We start from the raw sequence: 23711 nt of genomic DNA, 5'->3' as shown, positions 1-23711 counted from the left end.
TTTTCTGCCAGGCTACCTTGAACATCCTCCTATTCCTGGTTACTGTGCTCTCCTTAAGAGAAAGCTAGAGCTTTTTCTAGGAAGGAATTGCACACAGATCTGTCATAGCTCCTTCCAAAAGGAAGAGTGCCTGAAACCTGTTCCTCCATCCAAGAAGCCTCCTACGCTGGTTTCAGGGCCCCAGTACCCAGCGGAACACCTGATGGCTACCTCAGGATTCAAACCAGCTGGAGCTTCCTCTGGACAACCCAAAGATAATGTTCTGTTGGGTTCTATACTATACCACTGTCCTGATACATGGCCTCTCCCAGTGCATGGGAAGAGTGATATGGGAGAATGTGACGCAGTCATTCAAGTTCATCTTGTTCTGCGTCTTCTGTCCTGAAGTTCATCCCTTCCGTACTGTGTCTACCAACATGATCTGGGCTTGGGGCTAGAATTGTGGAGCTATCTGTAAGTATAAACCCATCATTTGTCGGTTTCAGGCTAAAGGACCCGTGGGTAATGTCAACTTTTCATTTGCTGCTCTGGGGACTGTGGGTATCTGGCACCCAAGAGGTGAGATACAGCACCAGTGATTTCTACCGACAGTGGACTGGCAGCTCGTCTGTTGTCACTAACAGTCTCCTTGGTGGAAAGCTTTTATGGAAAAGTATCTCTACATGTTATATGCAGTCTGCATTACTCTTCCAGCACACAACCAGCCAAATGTATCTTATAACTGATTAGTACACACTTGGATAGAATACCAAAGTCTTTTGTCCCTTGAGTAAGTGAAAAGCTGGGCATGAAGAATCAGTGCCGAGAAGAAAAAAATTACAAGAGAGATACTCCCATATGTTGGAGAAATTTTCCATGGCAAAAGCAGCTAAATGTCTCACAGATAAGAGATAAATTGGAATAAACAGCTGTCAGTGTTAAATAAATATCCTGGATAATGTGCAGGACAGAAATAACTACAACATCGTCAAACTCCTTTCTTCACTTTATTTAGCTGTTCTTGCATGTAGCTCCCAAGCTTTCCACTGCTCCAGTTAGTGAAGCATTTATTTTTGAGTCAGCTGCATTTCTTAAGACTCTAACAACGAAAGGCATTTCCTGAGAAACTGCAAGGATGAGCAGCAAGAAAGAACAACAGCTAAGGAAATATGGGACCCTTGTAGTGTTTTTTATCTTGCAAGTTCAGATTTTTGGTTTTGATGTTGACAATCGACCTACAACAGATGTCTGCTCAACACACACAATTTTACCTGGACCAAAAGGTGAGGAATTATCAGGTTGCTAATGCTGAGACCAGTACTGATAAAGGCTGATTTTTTATCAATAGAGACTTGGAGGGCTCGTGGCATGGGCTGGGCATGAAAGATGTGAAATATTGTAGACTGTACAAACATCTAGTAAACTGTAACTGTAATGGGGGGAAACAAAGAAGCAAGGAGATTTAAATTTTCATTTCTTTAGTTTCAGGAACAGTGTCATATGTTTTCATATAAGTTAGAGGTGTCTTTTTGCATCTTTCTCCAACCACACAAATCTTCTGTTATTTCTTGTGTTCATCACACAATGAAAACAGCTACCAGATACAAACTGAGGGATTTGCTTAAAAGTAGGCATCTATTGTGAACTCTTAATAGTCTGCTTTGCATCTACAGATAGGGAGAGATATACAATATTTAAAATGACCAAGCTGCCATTATTTTCAAATGTTTACTTGTAAATATATCTCTGCTACATTCATCAGACCTGATCCAGTAGGTCTTGTTGAATTAAACGGAACCTTTGCTACAGATTTCAACAAGTAGATCAACTCTGGCATGTACAGGTCTTTTATCTTCAAAACACTTTGCAAATATCTGAAACCAAATTTTCTGCATTAACTTACTTTTTCTGTAACACAACTAACACCAGTGGAATTGCCTGAAGTGTATCTTATTAGGTCCCTGACATACAAATCTATCTTGCAGTGATGGATCTAAAATATATATTCCACATCATGGCTATTGCAGTTTCAAACTATTGCTTTCTTTTCAGTAACTCATTGTATTTTTCTATAGGCTACAAACTGAGAGAAAAAAGAATGCAGCTTATTTAAATTTAAAGCAGAAAAAAGATTATAAAGTCAAGAGCACTGCTACAGACTCATTTGTTTTTATGATAGATTATTCAAATGCATGTTGCTTAAAGCACCATTTTTAATCAGGAAATTAATTTCTTTATGATTACAATCCAAGCTTAAACTTTTGCTGCCACAGCATAAATGCAGAGAGATGTAATGATCCCCAAGGGAGCTGGTGGGTGTTGGTTTCGCTAGTACCAAAGTAATGGCAGGCTGAAGAACAAAGTTTGACAGAATTGTGTTTAACAAGTCACAAGGCTAATGAGGGGGTCTCGTGACAATACAGAGTAGCTGGGACTCCAGTTGGCTTCTGTGGTCTACCTTGCATAGGGAGCATTTGAAGGGTAGCTATTATTATTCTTTTTAAGTGCGGTACTGAGAAAGTCAGGATTTTGTCATTACCAGTCCTGTTCTTCCTGGCTGACATCAAGACACAAGATGAGACCAGCAGTTTATTGGCACAGCTCAATCTACTACTTTAGATCACCATCCCCAAGATCCATGCTTGGTAGAAGGAGTATTGAATATAAATCACTTCCAAATTACTGGCTCATATCCATTGCAGGTCATTAAATACATTTTGGAGATTGTGATATGATCCTATAGATTAATTTCAGTTCCTACCAGAGCTGAGTACATCCAGGACAGTTACAAGTAAACCTTAATGGCACAGGTTGTTTTAACTTCCAGTCATCTGGGCAATTAAAGACCAAGCAGGGTGAGTGTATGAACCACCCTGTAAATTCTCAGGCATCCCTTGTAGTCAAGGATGAAACATGTTTACCTAATATGCCAGAAGAAAGTCTGTCCTGCTGTCAGTTTTCCTTCATCCATCTTATGTCTATGACTCAGTGCACATGATCCCAAGCTTATGACCACAGCCACAGGAAGAACTTCACTGTTTAAACTCTAACCTTGACAACAGACAAGCCTCTGACTTTTGCTGCTGTAGTTTTTATTCCCTGTGCCACATCTCTTGTGTCCCTTTGTCCACTGTTCTCTTAAAAATGGATTTTGATTCATCCTGAACAAGTTTTATCCCCTCACCTCCACCTGCTCAGCATCTCAGCTATGGTAAAACACAGCGGTGCTCCCAGAAGATAGAGGTGCGGATCTCTCACACTACATTGACCAGCTGTATCTACCACCACAAGTTAGATTCCTTTTGTGGCAACTTCCTCCTTCCATGAGAACGTGGAAGCATCTAATGGGCCAAAGCTACCAGAAATGCAAGGAATTAAAGGGTGAGGTATCCAATAGCTGGTATTCAATTCCTACACTGTCCCACCTCACCTATTCCAGTGCAAGGCATAAATTGTCCTATAGGCTAGATCCAGTCTGTGTGCTACAGGTGGGATGGACCCCAGTCCCGTGCAGCAGAGATAGATACTGCTATTTCCACCACACAGTCCAGTAGAGAGGAGAGCACTGAGGGAGAAATGGGGGGGCAGGGCTTGGAGAGTTCAGAATTTATAACCCTTTATTGCCTGCACTATTGGAGGCTGCTTGACTCAATCCTCTAGGTATTCACAGTTGCTAGAGGAGCAAGCTCTCAACCTCTTCTCATGGCCACACTGAAAATCACTTGTTCAAGAACAGCTGTGAAGATAGGCCACTTACACAATCCACATGTAACTTGTCCAAGTTACGTTGTGCATGAGATGTTCTTCCCCTTCAAAAACATCTCTTTATTTTGCTCTCTCATGAGATGTCATGAGAGAAGTATGACATGAGTAGTCGGATGAAAACAAAAAAGGGTAATTACAGGCTGATTATCAGAAAAGCCTTCAAACAGCCTGTGACAGTCCTACCAACTCCCAGAAAGCATGAGGCAAAACCAGAGGCCATTGTGTACAACAGTAAGAGCTAGAAAATACTCTGGAAGACTGCAGTCTCCCAGGAAGAGAAGCAATGCAGTGAATGTCCTGTCAGGCTTTGCAGGTTGTGCTGCAAGGACAGCAGTGTGTCCAAGCTCCAAGTGCCTGGTGCGATGAACCCCGTGGGTTCCAGCCCCACCTCACACAGTGCCAGGTGCTACTGTCCCCCCCCCAGCTGCTGGTTCCCCTCACTGGGGCAAGCAAATGAAACTTGAAGCCTGTTTGCCAAGAGTTAATGCAAAGAAATTTGCCGATTGGGCACTCCAGAAAAGCAGAACATTAAAAAGAATAAAATAAGAGAGTGGTGAAAGTTGACATACTTCTCAGTTTCCTTTTCTAGGCAACACTCAGGTCTCTTCTCAAAAAGAGAGGAATATTTTCAAATGAAAGAGCCCACTGTAATGGCTTTCCTGTTCTGCTTTCCTGAAAAACTACTTGAGGCACACAGCCAGGTGGCTTATATGGCAGTTAAAAACAGAAATGTGTGAGGCATTTTCTAGGATTCTTATTGAAATGCCCTAGGAACACCCCTGTCCCTCTTATCCCTCCCCACCCACCCATCCACCCCCCTCCCCCCCCCACCCCCTCCCCCCCCTGCCTCCCCCCCAAAAAAAAAAAAAGAGAGAGATTTTCAGTGTTCATAACTAGTGATTTTTGATGTTTGACTTGAGATGTTAGGAACAACTTTGACCTAGCTGGGCTACTGTGGCACAGGAAACCTGAAAACTAACATTTGGTAAGTTACATTAGGCAACATCGATTCACAGTTGAGCAACTGGGGCAACAAAGACCATGTATTTCATTGACTTCTTGAGTCCAAAGAGAACCAAGAAATGAAACAATGAATTTTCCAGGAAAGCCAGGTTGTTGGCCTAGCAAAAGTAGTCATGGCCCTACTGCTTAATTTCTACCCTTCCAAGCCTGGAAGCAAAGCAGGCTGGCTGTTGCTGCTGCTGAGAAAGGGTCTGGGACTGGGGAGGCAGCAGCTAACACAGTGAGAGCAAAGGCACCAGCTGTTGGTTTTTGCCATGGCAGTGCCAGGAGGATCAGGCTCTGCTCCCCTGGACTCTGCCTTTGAAGGATGTCCCAGCTCTGTCCTTTCTTTCAGCCTGCTCTCCCGTAGAGACTGCGAGCTGATCTGCAAAGGAAGTTTTAAGTGGGCTGTTGACAAAAATGAGACAGGAATTGACCTGCTCTGAGTAAATCAATAAGCAACAACATGCGGGTAGAAATAGGCAGAGGAGGATACAAAACTCTGACTTCTGAACTCCCATTAAATATGTGAGCAGGGGCTGGCACTGCAGAAGCTGGTTTCACATAGATTCATGGGATCTCAGCACTTCAGAAGACTAGTTCTAGATCTTGCTATCTGTCCCTGATCCCAGTTCATTTTCTTTGAAATTCAGAGTCAAGAACTTTGAATGTCTTGAATCAGATCCAGGTTGAGAAACTGGAATGAGATGAAATCTAAAGAGCACTGGGAGTTCCCCACAGCAGTTCAGATGTAAAATGTTTCCTTATCATTATTTCTGACAAATGATGCTTATAAACTCTGTGACATTGGCTCGTACCTCAAAATAGCATTTACTGTGGTCACCAGTACAGTTGTCCATCTCTCAGCTTTAATTGCACTTACGCAGTTCCACTCCTGGAAAATCTCAAACTCTTTCAGAAACCAGATATGCTGCTATCCACGTTGCCTTCCAAAAATATAAAATGCCTTACCACATCCTATAGCTGTTCAAATCTATAACTAAACTTCCCTCTTAGTGCCTCACTTTTTATCTGAAGTGGCCTTTAATTTCAACATATAATTCTATTTTTCAAGGCTTCTAGAATTTCTCATTTTAACACACAGTAAGTTTCTGGAGATTATCAGCCTGAACTACAAAGCATGTACGTGGGGACTTAAATACATAAATTCAAAAGTCAGTGGGTCTGTTTTTCTTACCAGTCTGATTCCTTACTGAAGCCACCATAATTCATGGGTCTCTGAGATCATGCCAGAATGGCAGTGCAACACTGGGAAAATCAAATCAGGTAGACCAAGTAAAAGGAGAATCAAGAATGATTGAAATTATTTCTGTGTTATTAAAGAAATAATGAATGTTCCATTCATGCACAAAGGCCCACACTTTCAAGTAATGCAAGTCAGCAGAGGTTCACTGAGCTTACTGAAGGCTTGGGTATGCCTCATGCAGTGCAATAGGAGAGGAGGGTATTTCTAATGAAGAAAATAGATATTTATAAGTAGAAAAGCAATCAGAGGATTCATTTTTTTTCTTGAAGATTCTTTTTATTTTGCAAGGGAAGGGCTTGTATTGTCTAATTTGATCCTGAATGAAGAATAATAACCTGTGTAAGAATGATGCATATGCAGAAGCCCTGCATGTTCCCGCAGGACATCTGGGAAGGTGACCATGGGTGCAGCTTCACACTACAGCTGAACATACTACTCAACTCTCAGGTTTTCTAACAAAAAATGGGAGGCCAGACATCTTCTTTTTCTTCCACTCTGACCTTATGGTCCTCATTTCACCTTGTGCTGACACAGCTATTTCACAGAATAACAGAATATTCTGATTGGAAGGGACCCAGAAGGATCACTGAATACAACTCGCATGAATGGACCCTCTGGGGATTGAACCCATGATCTATGTGTTGTCAGCACCAGGCTCTGACCAAGCTAGGCTCTTCACTGAGCAGCTTCAGCTCACTCACTAAAAATATCTATCTGCCTTATTGATATTCCTCTGTTTAGGGAGATTAATTTCTTCAAAATAGGGTCAAAAGAGCGCTCAAAATCAGACAGAGGGGAGGGAGGAGTGCAGGACAGTGCTGGGAACTGAGGGGAGGAGGAAGGACAGGGAAGGGAGCGTCATGTCAGGCAGCTGATGTCAAGAAATCCTGTCCTCATTAGCCAAATGCAGCATGAAAGCAAGAATGCACACTGTTATGGGAAATTTGCTAAGGATCTAAAAGACACTGAAAGTGAAATTAGAGGAAATTTTCAGTCTTTCCATTGACGTAACTGTGACGCACTCATTCATTGGAAATACAAACTGGGCTGTGTTTGCTCATTTCTCAAAGTCTGTGACTCCCTCTGGTGACAAACCCTCTCAGCAGACATTGTGCATGCCCAAGTGCTGCAAAGGTTCTCCCTGCTCAGGGTGACTCAGTGTCCCAGGCTGCAGAGCTAATCCTGTGGTTATCTGTAAGGTTCTTCCAGGAGGCCAGGCATTCAGTTGCTACTGTAGGGTTCTCAAGGCTTCAGAATTATGCTCAGGAGAGGCAGAAATCACCTGTGCTCTTCACATTCTGTCTTTGGAGGTGGGGAGGGTCCATCTGCCACCTCAGTTGGGACAAAGAGTATGAAACATGGAGCTCAACAGAACTGTGTCACACACGTAACAAATTCTATACAAAACCTTTGTGGTAGGGCATTGGCTATGCCTAGAAGTGATAAATGCATCTAAGGCAAGCAGTGCAAAGCTGCTTGCCTTGCTTGAGAATATTACCATGTGGTATTCTCATCAAGATTAAACATCCTCCCCCCTCACAGAAAATTAGCCATTAAGGCCCAGGGCTTTTCAAGGACTATTTGGCTGGTAGTGGGAATTTTTCAGTTTAGAGTATCTGGTGTAGGATAACAACTGTGATGTTGCCCAGCATAAGTGATGTTGCCATCATTTGAAAGGGTGGGCGTGCCCTGGATTCTGGAGGGAGATATACCCGCAAAAGAGAGGACGAGAGACCATTAACATTTCTGCAGTATTTTTGCACAGGAGACAGGAACTGGAGCTGACCTGAGGCCATGGCACACCAGCAGACCTGACAAAGTGGTCCCAGGGAGTCTCTTAGCATAGCTCCAAGTGTGCTGAGAAGTACGCATGCATATGCCCAGTTTGGAGTCTCCCCCAAGCTCTAGCCTTTAGACAGCCTGCAGACATGCTGTCAGCCCAGATAAATGTGGGCTCCCTAACCCCCAGGAATTACACCCAGATTCTCTAAGAACCACAGTCAGGTCTCAATTACAAGACTTGGAGAGTCACTAACTATATGTGAACAATATCTGTGAATGTGTAAATGTCCTCAGTTCATGAATACAAACCAGAAAAATTACCTACAAAAGATTCAGCAGGGAAATCTAAGTCACTTGAAGGTCAGTAAATTCCTACTAATTAAATTCTTTCCAAAGGTAACCTCTCAACATTTAGTTATTTAGCGTTATTTAGTCAAACTCCAAAAAAGACAGAGCCTCTTTCAACTGCCTAAAAATCCTGCTGGTGATTAGTAGTATTCAGCATTTTCCTGAGCTTGTTTACAGAAGGTCTGTGGTCCCATCTCAATTACAATTAAAATTTTTTAATGGCTGCAAAATTTACTTACTTCTTTTGGCGTCTGCTCTTCTGCCTTGCACAGTCCCAAGCTAGAAGAGTCTAGTAATTTACTGCTTCAGGTGTTTCTTTTAGCAATCCGGTATTTCATACCTGTGACACAGAAGAAACCAATTAACTTGCAGAAACACTAACAAGGCTGAGAAATAGTCTTATTTCAGTTGATGACTCCAAGTGCTTCTTCACCCATGCTTCCAATGCCAGTGCAGTACATTATCTGAGACACCTGCGACTACAGTTTTAAAGTGACAATCTGCTAATTAGGTCAAAATTTAACTTTCACTGCCCTAAATGCAATCCAGCACAAAGGAGAGGTTAACCTCTAGGTATAGATAACAAGCATTTGAGGTCAGGGATCAGAAAATTCATGTTGCACAAACCATAGTACTACAGAACTCAAAAACCCAATCCAGAGTACTAGCAGGACAGATATTTTTTTTTTTCCCGGAAGATTTTAAAAAAAAGATGGCTAATGCAGTGGGAGGGCTTGTCCATATGAAGTCTCAGAGGAAAGGGAGGGATACTTATGGTAAACCAGAAATAAAGCCAACTCAACCCCTGCCCAGAACAGTCAGCCAACTCTCACGCTCTCCTACCTGGTTGCAAATCATAGGCAAGACCACAAGAGGGAAACACAACCCAAGAGTTCACCTTTCATGCCAAAATTCGAGATCACAGCCCACAGCAGCTAAAGGAGGACACAGCATGAACCATATCAGCAGGCACTGGGCTTAATTTAGTCTTAAATTAACAATAAATGGTATTATTAACTAATGCTGTTTATTTCTACCCTTGTTTTGTAATGGCCTACCTATTCTCAGATGACAGATGGGGAGAAAAGCAGGATTACCCTCTCTTACAGACAGACAAATTATTGCTCTTCCCATTTTCCTGGATATGAAAAGTAAGACAGTGTGGCAGACTTCTTTACACCAAGATGAAACAGGTGATGGAACTTATTTCCATCTCTCTTAGACTTTTAGATGTCTTAAGCAAAAAATTGGATGACATAAGGTGTTAATAAAAGTTGAGGCACTACCTGATCTCTGGAAATCTCCGGAACAAACTTTGCCACACCTTTCACTCCTTTCATCTGTGAGCTCTCAGGCTGATGGTCCATACAGAACAATGTCGCTTCAGCTCCAGCAGCCCCAGGTGTGAAAATCTTGTTCCGAAGTCCCTCGGAAAAGTCCCTGGATCTTTCAGTGGCTCAAAATGTTAAAACTGAGACAGGAATAAAACATCTTTAGGAAGTAACCACAGCTTCTCCACTGGTATATTGACTTTCTTTCCTGGGTTCTATTTTTAGGATTAACTGTTTCACAAATGAGAAAGAAGGGGAAGGGAAGGGAAGGGAAGGGAAGGGAAGGGAAGGGAAGGGAAGGGAAGGGAAGGGAAGGGAAGGGAAGGGAAGGGAAGGGAAGGGAAGGGAAGGGAAGGGAAGGGAAGGGAAGGGAAGGGAAGGGAAGGGAAGGGAAGGGAAGGGAAGGGAAGGGAAGGGAAGGGAAGGGAAGGGAAGGGAAGGGAAGGGAAGGGAAGGGAAGGGAAGGGAAGGGAAGGGAAGGGAAGGGAAGGGAAGGGAAGGGAAGGGAAGGGAAGGGAAGGGAAGGGAAGGGAAGGGAAGGGAAGGGAAGGGAAGGGAAGGGAAGGGAAGGGAAGGGAAGGGAAGGGATCTTGCAGAGAGGTCTTCCTTCTGCAGCAAACAGTCCCTCCAGAGGCTTTAACTCTACCGAGCAGCCTGCAGAGAATGTAACTGGCTTGTCTGAGGGAGGTGAGGAGGACCGCCAGGACGACAAGCCCTGGTTTGGAAGGTCAGCAGGAATATGGTTTGTTTTCTGCAGGCCAGGGAACCATCCTCAGCAGCTTCTATACCAGACCCAGAATTACAGCATAATTTATACAAAGGAATTCATTGCACAGGGAAGGGCTGAACATGAAAATCCTCCCCCATCTCCCTTCCTTGTCAGAGAACATGGTCCATTTGTGAAATAATGCCATGTTGCATTTCTAGTCAAGATTCATCCAGCTTTTCCAGTCTTTGAATCAGGCCCTGCTCCCTTTCTATTATCACACATTTTTCCACCTGTATGGGTTTGCAGACCATGATGAGATCAGCTCTTAACCTGTTCCCAGAATGTCATTTCACAAGCTCTTTATCAGCATCTAGGATCTTTTCTGAATTTCTGAGCTACTGAAGTGACTTTTGCACTTTCCACAGGGGTTTCACACATGGATTTGGAAAAAAATTTCCCCTCTTTAGCACTGAGATCAACTGCAAAATTAAACCATACATTCTCTAGCTCTGCTGTTTGATGGTCAGTAGAATCATAAAACCATAGAATGGTTTGGGTTGGAAGGAACCTTAAAGATCATCTAGTTCCAATCCTCCTACCATGAACAGACACCTTTCCACTAGATCAGGTTGCTCAGAGCCCCATTCTGCCTGGCCTTCCACACTTCCAGGGATGGGGCATCCACAACTTCTCTGGGCTCACCACCCTCACAGTAGACAACTTTCTCATATATAATCTAAATCTACTCTCCTTCAGTTAAACTCATTCCTCCTTGTCCCGTCATTACATGTCCTTGTAAAAGTCTCTCCATTTTCCTTGTAGGCTCCCTTCAGGTACTGGAAGGCTGCAATTAGGTCACCCCAAAGCAGCTTTTTTCCCATGCTGAACAAAACCAAATCTCTCAGCCTTCCCTCACAGGAGAGGTATTACATCCTACTGATCAATGTGGTGGCTTCCTCTAGACTTGCTCCAACAAGTCCATGTCCTTCCTCTGTTGAGGACCCCAGAGGAGGATCCAGCACTGCAGATGGCGTCTCACCAGAGCAGAGTGAAGGGGCAGAATCCCCTCCTCGACCAGCTGCCCACTCTCCTTTTGGTGCAGTCCAGGCCAGGTTTGACTTTCTGGCCTGTGAGTGTCCATGGCTGGGTCATGTCCAGTCTCTCATCCACCAATACCCCCAAGTCCTTCTCAGCAGGACTAGAACACAGTACAAGCAGGCACCCTCTTATCAGCTCTTGGCTCAGACCCACAGCGTCAGCTGAATATTTAAGGAGCTTGGCTTTTAGAAATATACTTTAGCTTTTACAGTATTTTTAAGACTAGTGAAAATAGAGATGTTTAAAATTTCTGTTGCTGACTGCTTTTAGTCTTCTCTCTTCCTATTTACCTGTGGAAGCTGGTGTTAAAAACAAAGAGCCCGAGCGAGCAAGCACACACCACATGGTTTCCTCTTTGTCCATCCCTTTAGCACTGCTTCCTCCATTCAATATGAACTGAAGTTCAGTCCTTTATCTTCCTCAGCTTGGGCCACTGACCTTCCCCCCAAAGGGCATCCTGACCAACAGGGTGAGTCTGCCCTTCACAAGAGAGTCCCAGCATGGAAGGGTTTTTCCAGCATAAAGAGACAGACTCAGCTCAGGCCATGTAACTGGAATAGAAAGGTGCCAAGCAGCTAAAACTACATTTTATGTGCTGCAATTAACGTGCAGCACTTCTCATCTACTATCATTGCACAGAACAGCCCATGACATGCTACCTCTGACTACAGAAGTAGAAAGTAAATCAGGAATGAGGGGACAGTATTGATCAGAAAAAAATGAGACATGTCATGTAATGATCAGTTTTAAAGCAACCATGGGAAGGTACTTTCTCCCCAGCACATTAAAAAATCATCGAGCCATTTGCCACAGGATATTTATTATAAGGGCCAACGATATAAATGGGTTTAAAAGGCACCAGGCTAATTGGTCGAGGGAAGAATCACTAGTGGCTGCTCATGAGGGGAGGGGATGCAGTGCTTGGCTCAGGTAAGCACTAAAACCATTGCTGTGAGAGGCTGGAAGTGGCTGCCTGGGTCAGTCACCCTCAGTACAGCTCAGTTCCCCAAACACTTTCTGCTGGGGCTGGAGGCACGACCCTTGGTGAGACAGCTTATTGGTCTTGTCACATACTGCTGTTCTGTCCTCACCTCTCTGGCTGACATTCAGACAGACTTCCCTCCCTTGGCTCTCTATACTGAACGACAGACTTGTCCCCTTCTGGGCAACAGGCACAGACACAATTGGCTGCCACTGCCACGTGAGATCCTGGCTGAGCCAAGAGGCTGTGGCACTGCTTCCCACTGCACAGCAAGGCTCACTGCCAACATGGGCAGGGAACAAGAGGAGAGGCTCTAGAAGGCTGCCCGTGTTCAGTGATGGCCCTTTGGTGCAGGCGAGTTGTGTGTCTCCTCCCCATCTCTGCTGGGGGGGAGAAAATAAATCTTCTTCTTAGGATTTGGTTCCAAACGAAGATGAGAAAGTCATCTTTAGTTGTGCCTCCAATTACCTGCATAATGCAAGGCAACATTTTATGCTACTTGTGGAAGGAAATAACATTTCTTTCTGACTAATTGCTGCCTTGCTCATTTAGACTACACACTGCACAATGAGAGACTGTCTCTTCCAACAGTGAAAGTGCTTCTACAGAGCTATACACGAACCTGTGTAATAGGGTCTCAATCTCATTTAGAGAAATCTCAGCATTACCAAAATAAATGTAATGATTTTGCCTCTTACAGATACTCTGTGTATGACCTTTCAAAATAAAGCATTGCAGTAATTGCAAAACAAGTTTCTTGTATCAACACACAAATGCCATCTGTCAAAAAATGAAGGCAAGAATTGTGTCATATTAAGTGCCAAGGTCTATGTCAAGATCTATTTCAACATATTTACATTCCTCTCATTCCGAACACATCTGCATACCCTGAACACAGAGTCACTAGGAATGGAATCACTAGGAATGATTAATAAACACCTGTTGCCTCCCTTGGCAGTTTGCCTCTATGCGCATAAGTTTCCCAATACGAAAAAACTGGCTCATTTATCTACTTTATAGCTAATAATGCTTAAAGAGTAGGAGTAGAAATTGTTGTTGTCTAATTCTCATGTTGTAACAGCCTCTCTGAAAGGGAAAGTTTTTAGCTTTTCCTAATGATTGTCAGATTCCTCATCTCTTTTCTGGAAATTTATCCCATGGCTACTGTGCTTTCAATATGAAATAAAAAGAAATCAGTAGGAAAAAAAAGAAATCCCATGAACTTTTCTTTCTGAGTGTGTATAGCAGTACATACTGCACTGAGAGAAGTGTACTATGATGTTTTATTTTCTGTTTTTTTGGAAGGGGATGAAGGAGAAAAGGGAGACAGAGGAGAAATAGGCAAACAAGGAAAGGTTGGACCAAAAGGACCAAAAGGTATTTATGATGGTTTGTTGGCTGTGCTGGTATATGATTATAATTACACACAACTGTACTGATGAATATGATTGGTGTTTTATCCTTTTCATTCCAGTTTCACCAGTGGATTTCACAATCCTGTCAAACATTAATTGGTGAACATAAAAATATTTAGCTTAGTTCAGTTCCTACTGATACTAAAGACAAATATATATGGCTGACATGATTGTGATTCAGAAAACCTAGATTATATACATAATCAGAAAGATTACTCTTACTGAAATTTGCCTTTAGTTGAAATTGAATTTTGAGCATTATTGCCTAGCAATACATCAAGGTGCTCAATAAAATTTGGTTTCAGTTATCTGTACTCTGTAGAAAAGCAAACAAAGCCATAAATTAAAAAAAAAAAAAAAAGTTCCTCTGATCAAACAGCATCCAAGATAAGAAGTTGCAGATGTTTCAGGCTTTGGCTCAATTAAATATGTCCCATATCCACAGTGTGACCTGGACAGATCATTTGGAGGCACCAGATGTGATCATGTCAGCCTTGTTTGCATACTCTAATTCGAAAGCTTAATTTATCTTTAGAGTTTAATGATAATGCATATCCAAGGTCTTTCTTCCTTGACTGTGGCTTAAGACTAATCAGGAAAGTTTTTACTTTTATAAAAAATTTAAAATCATTCTGCTATTATTATTATAATAAAAAACTTTTTCCATTTTTAAATGCATTCTTGTGATTTTGCTTCTTACCTTAAAATGAACATTAGGCAAGTTACAAGGAATTCAGGGAATCAACCATTTACAAAGCATTTTATTGATGTTAAATTCCTTTTGCAAACCGGGATTCCCTACACTGGCCTGTCATCATTAGACAGCTATTTCAGAACTTACACTATTTATTAATCAATCAAAAAGGACACCTGTTGTTTTGGTGCTCTGAAGACTGGGAAAACATATACAGAAAAATTAGTAGCTCCCTACTTGCAGTCCTGCTTTGAGAAGGAACTCCTAGCAAAGCTGCAAGGACTTAGAAAAGTGTTTTGCCTGGGGTGGAGAAAAATAAAAGCTGTCAGCCTGGTTTGACTGTGAAGTAAATCACTAGAGTTTTAGTTTCTATTTTCTCTAAGACAATATGATGTTTCAACAGGCAAGTCTATTAAGGTTCTTTGCAATGTCCTACTGTAGTACACCAGAGAAGTAGATCTGGCTGTACTCTTCCAGATATCCTCAGAGCTGCACTCATTTCACTTTGCCACACATGCAGACTGGCCACACTCAGTAAAAACGCAGCAGCAGAGACCTAAACAGTGCCTCAGAAAAGAAATTACAGCAACCACCCACACTCATTTCCTCTTCATTTCTTCTCTTAGGAAACAAAGGACCAGTGGGCGATGTTGGTGACCAGGGAATGCTTGGTAAAATTGGTCCAATTGGTGGAAAGGGTAAGCTCCAGTCTGGGAATATTCTTGGGTTTTTTTCCCTCAAGGTAAATATGTGCTTTATGAGAACTCCAGATATGGCCCAATATTAGATAATGGTATGACCAGTACTCTTCAAATAAAGTTATGCATAAAGATTGGTGATGAGAGCTAACTGAAATACCCTAGTTTTATTTTCCACATACAATATATCCAATTAATTTGGCTAAAATAATTTCTTTTATGAGTTAAGACATCAATCCTCTTCAACGGATCTAGTTGAAAGTATTTCTGCTCATTGCATGGGGGTTGGACTAGATGACCTTTAAACGTCACTTCCACCCCAAACTATTCTATGATTCTGTGGTAAAAGAGGAAGGGAGAAATTCAGTTTCTGTGAAGTCAATCCTCTGAACACTCTAAGAGATTTGGATACTGAAAGCCTAAGTCAATGTCCTGCTGCTGCTGAGGATACCATCCTTGTCACCTGCACTGCTGTGGGTCACGTGAGTAACCAATGCACAGGACATCCCTGTCCTGGTAAGGAATGAATTCAGATAAGCAGAGATGGCAACTACTTGCAAATCAAGGTAGACTCCAAATCTGCCTGGATGACAATTTCATGAAATTGTGCTCTATTTATCTTGAGAAGAAGCTCAGACATTCCTTTCTGATCTTTCTAAACAGCTACTTAGGAAGGAATATTACTTCTGCCACAAGGAGACCTGCCTTGAAAGCTGATCAGGGACACCACCATTGCTGGGAGAGCTCTGGGGTCTCTAACCAGCACATCAACTTGAGTGTACTGTTGAGTGGGTGGAACAGTCTCTCTGGAGAGTTTCTCAAATCACTGTTTTAACACACCTTTCATGGCCTCTAGCCAGCCTCAGTATCAGACAAAAAGAAAAGGTTTTGACCTGAAGGATTAATTTTCAGAAGTACCTAGAAAACTGAAAATTCAGAGAGTTATCTCCTAAGATGTCTTCAATCCCCAAAGGAGACAAAAATGAAGACTCTTACAAGTTTCTTTTCTTTATCTGAAAGTAAACCAAAATTCTGAGCCTTTATATCAAGCTCTCTTTTAATCTGAATGAACAATTTATTGTCCCCTTAGAGTTTTTTCTCATTTTAATTGTGGAAGCAAAGTCACTATTTAAATCTATGATTAAACGTTCGAGTTCTTAATTAAGCAACCCTGGAATTCCAGCTGGCAAGTGTGCAGTGTCAAGCACTGCTAATTAAGACAGCCAACATCTAAATTCTTTTAAAAAACGCAACCATATTAAGTAAAAAGTACATAAAAACATGGTCATCAATAAGGCAGAGCAAGTATTAGTACATTTTGACCTCTGAAGGTTTTATTCATAAAAAAGCTGACATAAATTTCAGATAAAGTTCAGCTGTTCCTGACCCAAATTATAACTGAGATTTTTTAAAGAGCTGGTCACCTCCAGTTATATAGAAGCCGAGCATTTGGAGAAGTATTTCTATAATTTTTATAATTTACAAAAGAGGGGGAAAGCAGTTGGATGCAAATATATCACATTTCCATGAACTGAACTGAAATGCTGCTCCTTAATGATCTCCCTCCATGCAGGAGCCAACTGCTGCCGGCACATGCAATCTTTTCCATGCATTAATTCAGTGGCTTAGAGCACATCTGCTCCCTCATCTCACCGTGGAGCTACTGAACCTGGGGAAGGGCTCTGTCCCGCAGCCCCTGAGAGAACCCAGATCTCACCTGCTCAAGATTTCTGGAGTGCTTTCAGCCTCAGGATCATTTTGCAGTTTATATTTAAAGTATCATGTACCAGGAACCAGCAGCGCACAAGATGCCTGTGTTATCAGTGAGTTAGCTATTAAAGGGTTCTCTTTTCCATGCACCAGAATTAATCGTGGTTTGTTTAATTTGGCACATCTTCCAGTACAGTCCATCAGAGCTTCCTGTCAAAAGCACACTGTTAATACATTATTAAATGGGTTTTTGAGTATGTTTCCCTGACATATGCACTCTCTGCGATCTGAGAATATATTTTCCTCTTTATTCAGGTGACAAAGGAGCCAAAGGCTTACCAGGGGTTTCAGGAAAAAAAGGAAAAGCAGGTATGCTATGCATCCTTCTGTGCAGAATGGTCAAGTCTGTTGGATCTTTGATTTCAGGGTGGGTTTGTATGGAATTCCATGAAATTTTGAGGCACAAGAAAAAATGTGAGAATGGATGAAATATAAGGAAGAGACTGAAAATGTTTTGTTGAACAAAATAAAGGATAATATAGGGACATGACTGATTCCTATGAATACACCAGCATATACAAAATATGAAGTCACCCAAATTCATGGATATTTGATATCATAAAAGCTAACACACAGGCCAGCAGTATGCATTTAAACTGGATACTAGAAGAAAATTTCTTAATATCAAAGGAATTAAGCCCTTTAACTGTCTCCTAAGAGGAGCATGGGACAAAAAAGTAAGTGATTTTAGATAGAACATAATCTGTTGTCAAATAATTGCAATGCATTTGCTTACAGGAGGAGATTTGACTCTGACAACCTAGAAAGTCCTTCTCAGTCCTAGTACTCTTGAATGGTTACCCACCTTGAACTTAGACTTGTGTTTATTTTTAAGAGATTTCATATAAAATAACTATTTGGTTCTTAATGGGAAACCATCAGCAACTTATTTTCTTTCTGAAAAAAACAGAACAAACAAAACCTCTACCAAGCCAAATTCCAGTTAAAAAAAAAAAAAAGGATTTACTGAGACTTCAGTGCTTGAAAGCTATTGATTATTTGGGTTGGTATTAACTTGCTTAAGCTGGTTTGCTAGAGAGTGTACAGAGTGTACAGAGCCAAAACATTAAACACTTTGATCAACAGAAGTATAGCCAGTGGGGTAAGGTGAGACTGACTCGCCGTAAGTGGAACCCAGGTCTTCAGAAGCTTTGGAAGTGGGCTACAGCTGACTCTCCATGCACGCACACACAAAGGCTTCTAAACAGGTAAATCCTCTATCCTTTGTATTGCATCAGGCACGGTCTGCGACTGTGGAAGATACCGCAGATTTGTTGGACAACTGAATATCAATGTTGCTCGTCTTAACACATCCATCAAGTTTGTGAAGAATGGTAAGGACCCTTATTTGATGGGATTTATTTGACTCCAACAGCAGATACCATTGCTATCCTTTCAGCATTGTTGCTCTATGGAAGTGACCACAGATGACCCAGAGAGAGGGTTTTCTGTTTCAGGCACTCTGAAAACCTAAAAGGAGAGACAGTCTTACATCTGTAAGGATATAAGGACCAGATGACTAAAAGCAAAAACAAAACAGAAGTTATCAACAGCATAAGAGAATGCATCATTAAAAGCACAAGGAATGATTTGCTAACCAACTCTGCACTGTCATTCTGCTCAAGTTTGGTGGCCAGTCAGGCAGTATAAGGCAGAAGTTTGTGCCAGTCTGCTCCAGAGAGGCAGGAAGAGCAGTAAGAACCTCTTGATCTTTCTGCTGCCCAGGAAGGCCACAGACACAGTACCCCTAGTGCTCCCCTCAGTGCATGCACAATTTTCCTGTAACAAGGGACCAACTCTCAAGGATACAGGTTGTAAGAAGCCACACTTGCTGGCAGCACTGTCAGGTGGACAGTGCAAACTGCTCCACTGAAAGGAAGGGAGTCTCCTGGCATAAAAGTGATTTTGAGACAGCTCTACCACTGCTTCCAGGACTAGGGCTGTATCAGTAAATTAAACTAATTTGAGACTGTTCTTTGTCACTGTGGGCATCCAGCACAGAACAACACCCATCTATATTAAAAACACTAGAAACTGAATGATGTATTATCAAAGAGTGCTCCTCTACTAAATTCCAAGCTGTGCCTCAGGTAACTGTTGAATTGTTTGGGAGAGTGTTAATTTTCCCATGCCAAACTCTGCCCAGAGCCATTCCAGCAATCCATTAGCAGAGACAATCAACTTCCAGCAACCAGGCATGCTCCTTGGCACTGCTTAATTCACTAGGCTATACACTCACTGGTTGAGAGGTCTGCCTTTTAAAGCTACTGAGCAACCACAATTTTCTTCCTAGTCAAAGCCACAGTGCCACAGTTGCTACAGCAGCTTTGAATATTAGGCCGTATCTAAAATGTCTTAGCAGTCATACTCATTTTCCTCTACATGGAAAGGGCCTGAAAAGCTGTGCCCCTGTGCTTCTACCCCTTGGCACTCTTTCACAATTTATATTCATGAACAGAAAAACAATAGGGTGACCCAGAATTAGACACTGCCATTTGACTATAGCATGCCTTAAGTGCATTAGTATTAGATATCCAGGAAATAAAACGGAAGTGTCACAGGAGAAATGCCAGTCAGGACTGAATCGTTCTTGTCCTAATGTGTGCTAAGTGCTTGACAATCCCATTAGTCACATCAATCTCTGATCATGTCCTCATCATTCCTCATAAATACAGTGGTGGGAATACTTTTGCTCCTTCACTTTTATTAATTTTAGTGTAGAAATCACCTCATTATCGTGTTGGAATAGACTAACCTTCGGCATCTGTTGACATACCATTAAGCAATCTTTCTTCTTCCAAGTTATAGCAGGTATCAGGGAGACAGATGAAAAATTCTATTACATTGTGAAAGAAGAGAAGAATTACAGAGAAGCCTTGATCCACTGCAGGGACAGAGGAGGATCACTGGCCATGCCTAAAGATGAGGCAACCAATGCCCTGATTGCTGACTACATCTCCAACAGCGGCCTGTTCCGAGCTTTCATTGGGCTGAATGACATGGAAAGAGAAGGACAGTTTGTGTATGCAGACAACAGCCCACTGCAGAACTACAGTAACTGGAAGCAAGGGGAGCCTCATGATCCAGCTGGTCACGAGGACTGTGTGGAAATGCTCAGCACAGGAGAGTGGAACGACTCTGAGTGCCAAGTCACCATCTACTTTGTCTGTGAATTCCTCAAGAAGAGAAAATAAAAGCACCAGAGAATGTGCCTGGCACCTGCTGTATATACAATAACCCATCCTCATTCATTTATGGTAGGGAGAGCAAATCAGGGATAGGAAACCAGGAACAGGGCTCAATCCAGCCTTCACATCATTGGGCTAAGCAGAGTAAATACTGTTTAGTCATCAGTGACCATAAAGTCAGCACAGGTCTGCAGGGGGCACCCAGCCAGGTCAGAATTTTTATTTCATTTCTTCATGCATTTTAGGGTTGACATTTCTGTGTGTAATTTAGGGATAAATTTACAGCATGCAGAAGGGAATATAATTTCATCCGTTCCAGAAATAGTAAGATCATTGGTATATGAAGTACTGATGTGATTCGCAAAGTGCACAGATGGAAAGAGCATGATCTTCATTAATCTCAGACTTGCACAGGGATTCCCTTCCCAGTCATTTCTCTAATGACTTCAGAGGTCAGAGAAAAGATTTTAAGTATCTCTTGAAAAAAATCCTTCTTTTGTTAGAATCATAATTTGAGGTGGAAGGTATCTCTGGAGGTCATTTGGTTAAATCTTGCATGCAAAGTAGGATCAACTTCAAACTTAGTTGTTATAATCTCCATAATTTGGCTGTGCAATTATATTGCCTGATAGGCATTTATCTGGTCTTCTGTAAAGCCTTTCACACGGCCCCCTACAATAACATTCTCTTTAAATTGGGGAGATTAATTCAATGAGTGGTCTGTTAGGTGGATAAAAAATTGGTTAGATGGTTGCATCCAGAGGTGTTGGTCAATGGCTCCAAGTCCCGATGGACATCAGTGACAAGGGATGTCCCTTAGGGATCTGTAGTGGGACCAGCGCTATTTAATGTCTTTATTAATAACATAGGCAAAGGCATGAAGCTCACCCTCAGCACTTTTGCAGATGGCACCAAGCTAGGTGGTGCAGTTGACATACCTGAAGGATGGGATGCCATCCAAAGGGAACAGGTTTGAGAAGTGGCCCATGGGAACTTTATGAGGTTTAACAAGACCAAGTGCAAGGTGCTACACTTGATCTGAGGCAAGCCCTGGTATCAGTCCATGTGAAGGTTGAACAGATCAAGAGCAGCCCTGCCCCGAAGGACTTGGGAGCGCTGGTGGATGGGAGACTGGACATGAGCTGGCAATGTGCACTCACAGGCCAGAAAGCCAGACGTGCCCTGGGCTACATCCAAAGCCCTGTGATTCTGCCCCTCCACTTTGCTCTGGTGAGGCCCCACCTGCAGTGCTGTGTCAGCTCTGGGGTCCCCAGCACAGAAAAGGCCATGGACCTGTTGGAGTAAGTCTAGAGGAGGCCACCAAGATGATTAGCAGGAAGGAGCACCTCTCCTGTGAGAAAAGACTGAGAGATTTGGTTTTGTTCAGCATGGGAAAAAAGCTGCTTTGGGGTGACCTAATTGCAGCCTTCCAGTACCTGAAGGGAGCCTACAAGGAAAATGGAGAGACTTTTACAAGGACATGTAGTGACAGAACAAGAGGGAATGAGTTTAAACTGAAGGAGTGTAGATTTAGATTAGATATGAGAAAGTTCTCTACTGTGAGGATGGTGAGCCCAGAGAAGTTGTGGATGCCCCATCCCTGGAAGTGTTCAAGGCCAGGTTGGATGGAGCACTGAGCAACCTGGTCTAGTGGAAAGAGGCCCTGCTCACAGTATAGGGGTTTGAACTAGATGATCTTTAAGGTCCCTTCCAACCCAAACCATCCTATGATTCTACACAAAAGAGATTTCGCTTATCTCTGTTTTCAACTCCATCATCCATCAGGCTGGCCTGAAATGTGAGGAAATAATAGTACATAGGCATGCAAGCCTGCACAGCTTGTAGGCAACCTAAAAACAGATGGAGCAGTTCTAGTGTCTGAAGTCCCCAAAATCTGTGATAAATATACAGAAGTCTAGCACAAAGAGGACAACGTAAAGGAGGCAAACCCGTTCCTGTAGGCTGTAAACAGGCACGTGTAATATAAGCTATACCACGTGCATTGCTGGTTCAACAACTGGTGATTCTAGGAACATATTCATTCCCTAACTCAGAAGCCAGTGATGATTGATGTCAATGCAAGAATCACCCATTTCTTTAGTAACACAGGAAGAAGCTATAGAACAGGTTTTATCCCCCAAGAACCCACATTCAGGTGTGGTTGAACAACTTAGTCATGCAGCTCGGAGGGACTCACTAAAAAAGATGAGCACTGAACATGAAGGCTCTGCGGTCATTGCCTGGCTACTTAGATCTCCATGTCAGAATGCCCACAAAGAATCACATTTTCATATCTTTGAGTATACTGACAGAGCCTTTTCCTTGAGACACAGCAAGTTCTTAGTCATTGTTTGCCTTTCCTCATAGCAGGAGATTCCAAGAGAAACCTCAGGGCAATTGCAATGCAAGTCTGTAGGTTTTCTTTCCCACTTAACACTAAAAATTAAGGAAGGATATCTGGAATCTAAGAAGAATGCTAGATGCTTGGCACCACACAGCAATATTCCCAGCAGGTTACTGAGCACCAGGTGCACATAGTCCTCCTCTGGGTACATAAAGATCTGGACATGCCATCAGCTAGTAATGCAGAGGGTCAGCTCTGAGTCTTCCTTCTGCTGCTGAGTACAGCACTGCAGAGGCAACCAAACAATCATACATCCTCAACCTCACCCTAAACAGGAAAATTCTCCAAACCATTTGCCTGATTGTTTGACTCCAAGTTCACCTCTGAGCATTGACCAACACAGGAGCATCCCAGGTGACTTTGTGACTCAGAACCACTCTTGTAATCTGGTTTCTCTGACACTCGTTCCTCCAGAAAATCTCCTGTTGCTACCAGCAGTAAATTATCCGTGTTGCTACACACCCTCCAGGAAACTATTCAGACCTGTGAATAAAGGGGTGGGACCACATTTCTTTTCATGGCTCCCCTTCTATGCTATGAGAGTATTTGGGCAAATAGGTTCACTTTGCATGACATAACTCAGCCTGAATTGTTCCCTCTCTGCGAATTGATACTCCTCAAAACTAGGCAGAATTACACTTTCTAGGATCTATTGTAATAAACTCATTAAGCTAAACACTTTGGTTTTAGAAGCATTAATGGGTAATGATAAAGAATTAATGACTAATTCAAGAAAAAGCTTCTTGAGGAAAAATAATGCCTTTTAGAAGTTCAAGCCCAAGGCTGCTGGTCTCATTCACAGCAGGTCAGATCCTACCAGTCATGCAGAAGTGGTATAGTAGTATCCCTGTGGGTCGGCACAGTCACTTCTTCACACTTCATCTTTACTTCTGCCACCAAAACACGCTTACCAGACTGGAGGTCCATAGTCTGAAACTCTCTGGCCATACTGAGACCACTGGCTGACAAAATTTAGAGGTGTCCTTAATACTACATCCATCACAGATAGGCAATTTTCCTGTTCTTTAGGAGGAAACCCAGAGCTGGGGGAAGGTAAAAGTTGAGCAATACTTTACTGCAGGATCAAGCTCTGCCTTAGATAAGACCAGCTGCTCTCCAAGACATTCAAAATCAGGAAATACATGTCTAAAATGAAGCTTTAGGATTTTTCAGGTGACTATGAGTTTTGAGTAATCCTGGACCATGCTCCAGGTACAGAAAAGAATGACTATTGCAGCATCTGGCTGCATGGCTGAGTGAGGAAATGAGAGAGAACTCA

The 23711-nt window shown here is 42.4% G+C and overlaps 1 protein-coding gene and 1 long non-coding RNA gene across 5 annotated transcripts in view; one reads left to right on the top strand and one right to left on the bottom strand.

Moving 5' to 3' along the window:
• LOC136285588 (uncharacterized) overlaps window positions 1-23711 on the bottom strand; it is a 40606-nt gene that overhangs the window by 5249 nt on the left and 11646 nt on the right. For 2 of the 3 annotated variants that reach the window (XR_010719491.1, XR_010719490.1), the window contains exons 4-5: window positions 9430-9614; window positions 8383-8483 (exon numbers count right to left, since the gene is read on the bottom strand). This is a non-coding gene — a long non-coding RNA (uncharacterized lncRNA). Of the gene's footprint in view, window positions 1-6064; window positions 7346-8382; window positions 8484-9429; window positions 9615-23711 lie in introns of those variants that run through there. The other variant, XR_010719492.1, reaches the window with a different exon arrangement.
• Window positions 1009-23099, top strand: COLEC10 (collectin subfamily member 10). 2 transcript variants are annotated; one of them, XM_066176926.1, is made up of 6 exons: window positions 1009-1262; window positions 13569-13640; window positions 14999-15070; window positions 17096-17149; window positions 18079-18174; window positions 19649-23099. In XM_066176926.1, the coding sequence occupies exons 1-6, from the start codon at window positions 1115-1117 to the stop codon at window positions 20032-20034; spliced, it is 828 nt and encodes a 275-aa protein (XP_066033023.1). In that variant the 5' UTR covers window positions 1009-1114; the 3' UTR covers window positions 20035-23099. The 2 variants fall into 2 exon arrangements, with proteins under 2 accessions (XP_066033023.1, XP_066033018.1); XM_066176921.1 differs by having other exon boundaries at window positions 1010-1262; window positions 19643-23099.

The sequence above is a fragment of the Chamaea fasciata genome, unplaced genomic scaffold, assembly GCF_029207755.1.
Source record: "Chamaea fasciata isolate MVZ Bird 193981 ecotype frontalis unplaced genomic scaffold, bChaFas1.0.hap1 SCAF_1, whole genome shotgun sequence".
NCBI lineage: Eukaryota > Metazoa > Chordata > Aves > Passeriformes > Sylviidae > Chamaea > Chamaea fasciata.
This window is presented reverse-complemented; position numbering and strand designations above follow the sequence as displayed.

What these genes read in the sequence shown, in the direction of transcription:
- COLEC10 (XM_066176921.1), top strand. Translation starts at nt 1,115, where the DNA reads ATGAGCAGCAAGAAAGAACAACAGCTAAGGAAATATGGGACCCTTGTA. An exon ending in TGGACCAAAAGGACCAAAAG is followed by an intron (nt 13,641 to 14,998) that starts GTATTTATGATG and finishes TTCTTCTCTTAG; the next exon opens with GAAACAAAGGACCAGTGGGC. An exon ending in CATCAAGTTTGTGAAGAATG is followed by an intron (nt 18,175 to 19,642) that starts GTAAGGACCCTT and finishes TCTTCTTCCAAG; the next exon opens with TTATAGCAGGTATCAGGGAG.